Source organism: Cucurbita moschata, unplaced genomic scaffold (genome assembly GCF_002738365.1).
Source record: "Cucurbita moschata cultivar Rifu unplaced genomic scaffold, Cmos_1.0 Cmo_Scf00073, whole genome shotgun sequence".
In the NCBI taxonomy this organism is placed as follows: domain Eukaryota; kingdom Viridiplantae; phylum Streptophyta; class Magnoliopsida; order Cucurbitales; family Cucurbitaceae; genus Cucurbita; species Cucurbita moschata.
This window is the reverse complement of record NW_019268589.1, coordinates 168,926-169,984: the sequence shown is the minus strand read 5'-3', so window position 1 is coordinate 169,984 and position 1,059 is coordinate 168,926. Positions and strand designations below refer to the sequence as shown.

Sequence of the window (1,059 nt, the reverse complement as noted above, 5' to 3'; positions counted from 1 at the left end):
CGCATTAGAAATCAAAGCTCCAAATCAGAGAAACACAGGCGGAAAAAAAAAAAAAAAAAAAAAAAAAAAAACGACCAAAATTTTTGTAAATTAGACAAACTTTACAAAAAAAAATTTCTTGTTTTTTTGACGATCACAAAACTGTCCCCAACCCATTTCCATGCAATTCTCCGATGAGTTTCTGATTCACAAAGTTTGTCAATGAAGAACATGGAAGATGATCATAGGAATAATACCCTGTTCTTGAAGCTTTCATCCATCTTTTCATCCGTCGAGATCTAAACCGTTAAAATTAATGTCTTTGGTCGATCCCTCAGCTGGACGTGCATTCGTATGGTTCGTCTTTTTCTCTCTCTTCCTCTGCATTCTCAGCGGCGGAGCTTGCCTTTTGGTGTACATAATCCTACCGGAGACCGAATCCACCGCATGGCTACCAGTCGCTGGCTTGTCGTTGGTTTGTCTCCCTTGGTTCTTTTGGATCTTGACCTTCTTCTATAGAGTCATCTCGCGTGCATGTGGTTTTCGAGTCTCCCTTGCCATGGCCACGAGCGCAAATGATACGAACGACGACGACAACAACAACAATAATAATTCGTCTGGTGAATCCCCTCGATGCGATGCAAGGGCTCAAGCAGAGGAGGATGGCAACAATGACGATCAAAGGCGAAGCAATTTGTCGTCCAACAACTCGATAATGTCTCGTGAGAGTGAAATTCCATTTGCCATATCAATGGGGTCGTGAAGCTAGCTAGGCATTACTCCACAAGTAGTGATAGTGATGTTGTTCTTGTGCGTCGGTCTGAATCTAGAATAGACTTGTCCTCAACCGATCATCAATGGTAGTCGATAAATTTGCAAAGTCGAACTTTTCTACATGGCAAAATAGGATAAATCGAAATGGTCAATAGTTTCAATTTTTGGTCTTCAACGTGTAATAGATATTGCATATTTTAACCCAATGTAGTAGTAGTTTCAACATTTTAATTACGATCTTTAGCCAACCAAAGTAATGTTCAATTGAGCCATCGTTAGTGAACATATCTTTTCTTCTTCTGTGTA

The 1,059-nt window shown here is 40.1% G+C and overlaps 1 protein-coding gene across 1 annotated transcript; it reads left to right on the top strand.

Annotated features, from left to right (window-relative positions):
* The first annotated feature begins 295 nt into the window (after window positions 1–295).
* Window positions 296–742, top strand: LOC111438319. Its single transcript, XM_023076218.1, has one exon. It carries the CDS (start codon window positions 296–298, stop codon window positions 740–742), a length of 447 nt encoding a protein of 148 aa, XP_022931986.1.
* Window positions 743–1,059: the final 317 nt, after the last annotated feature.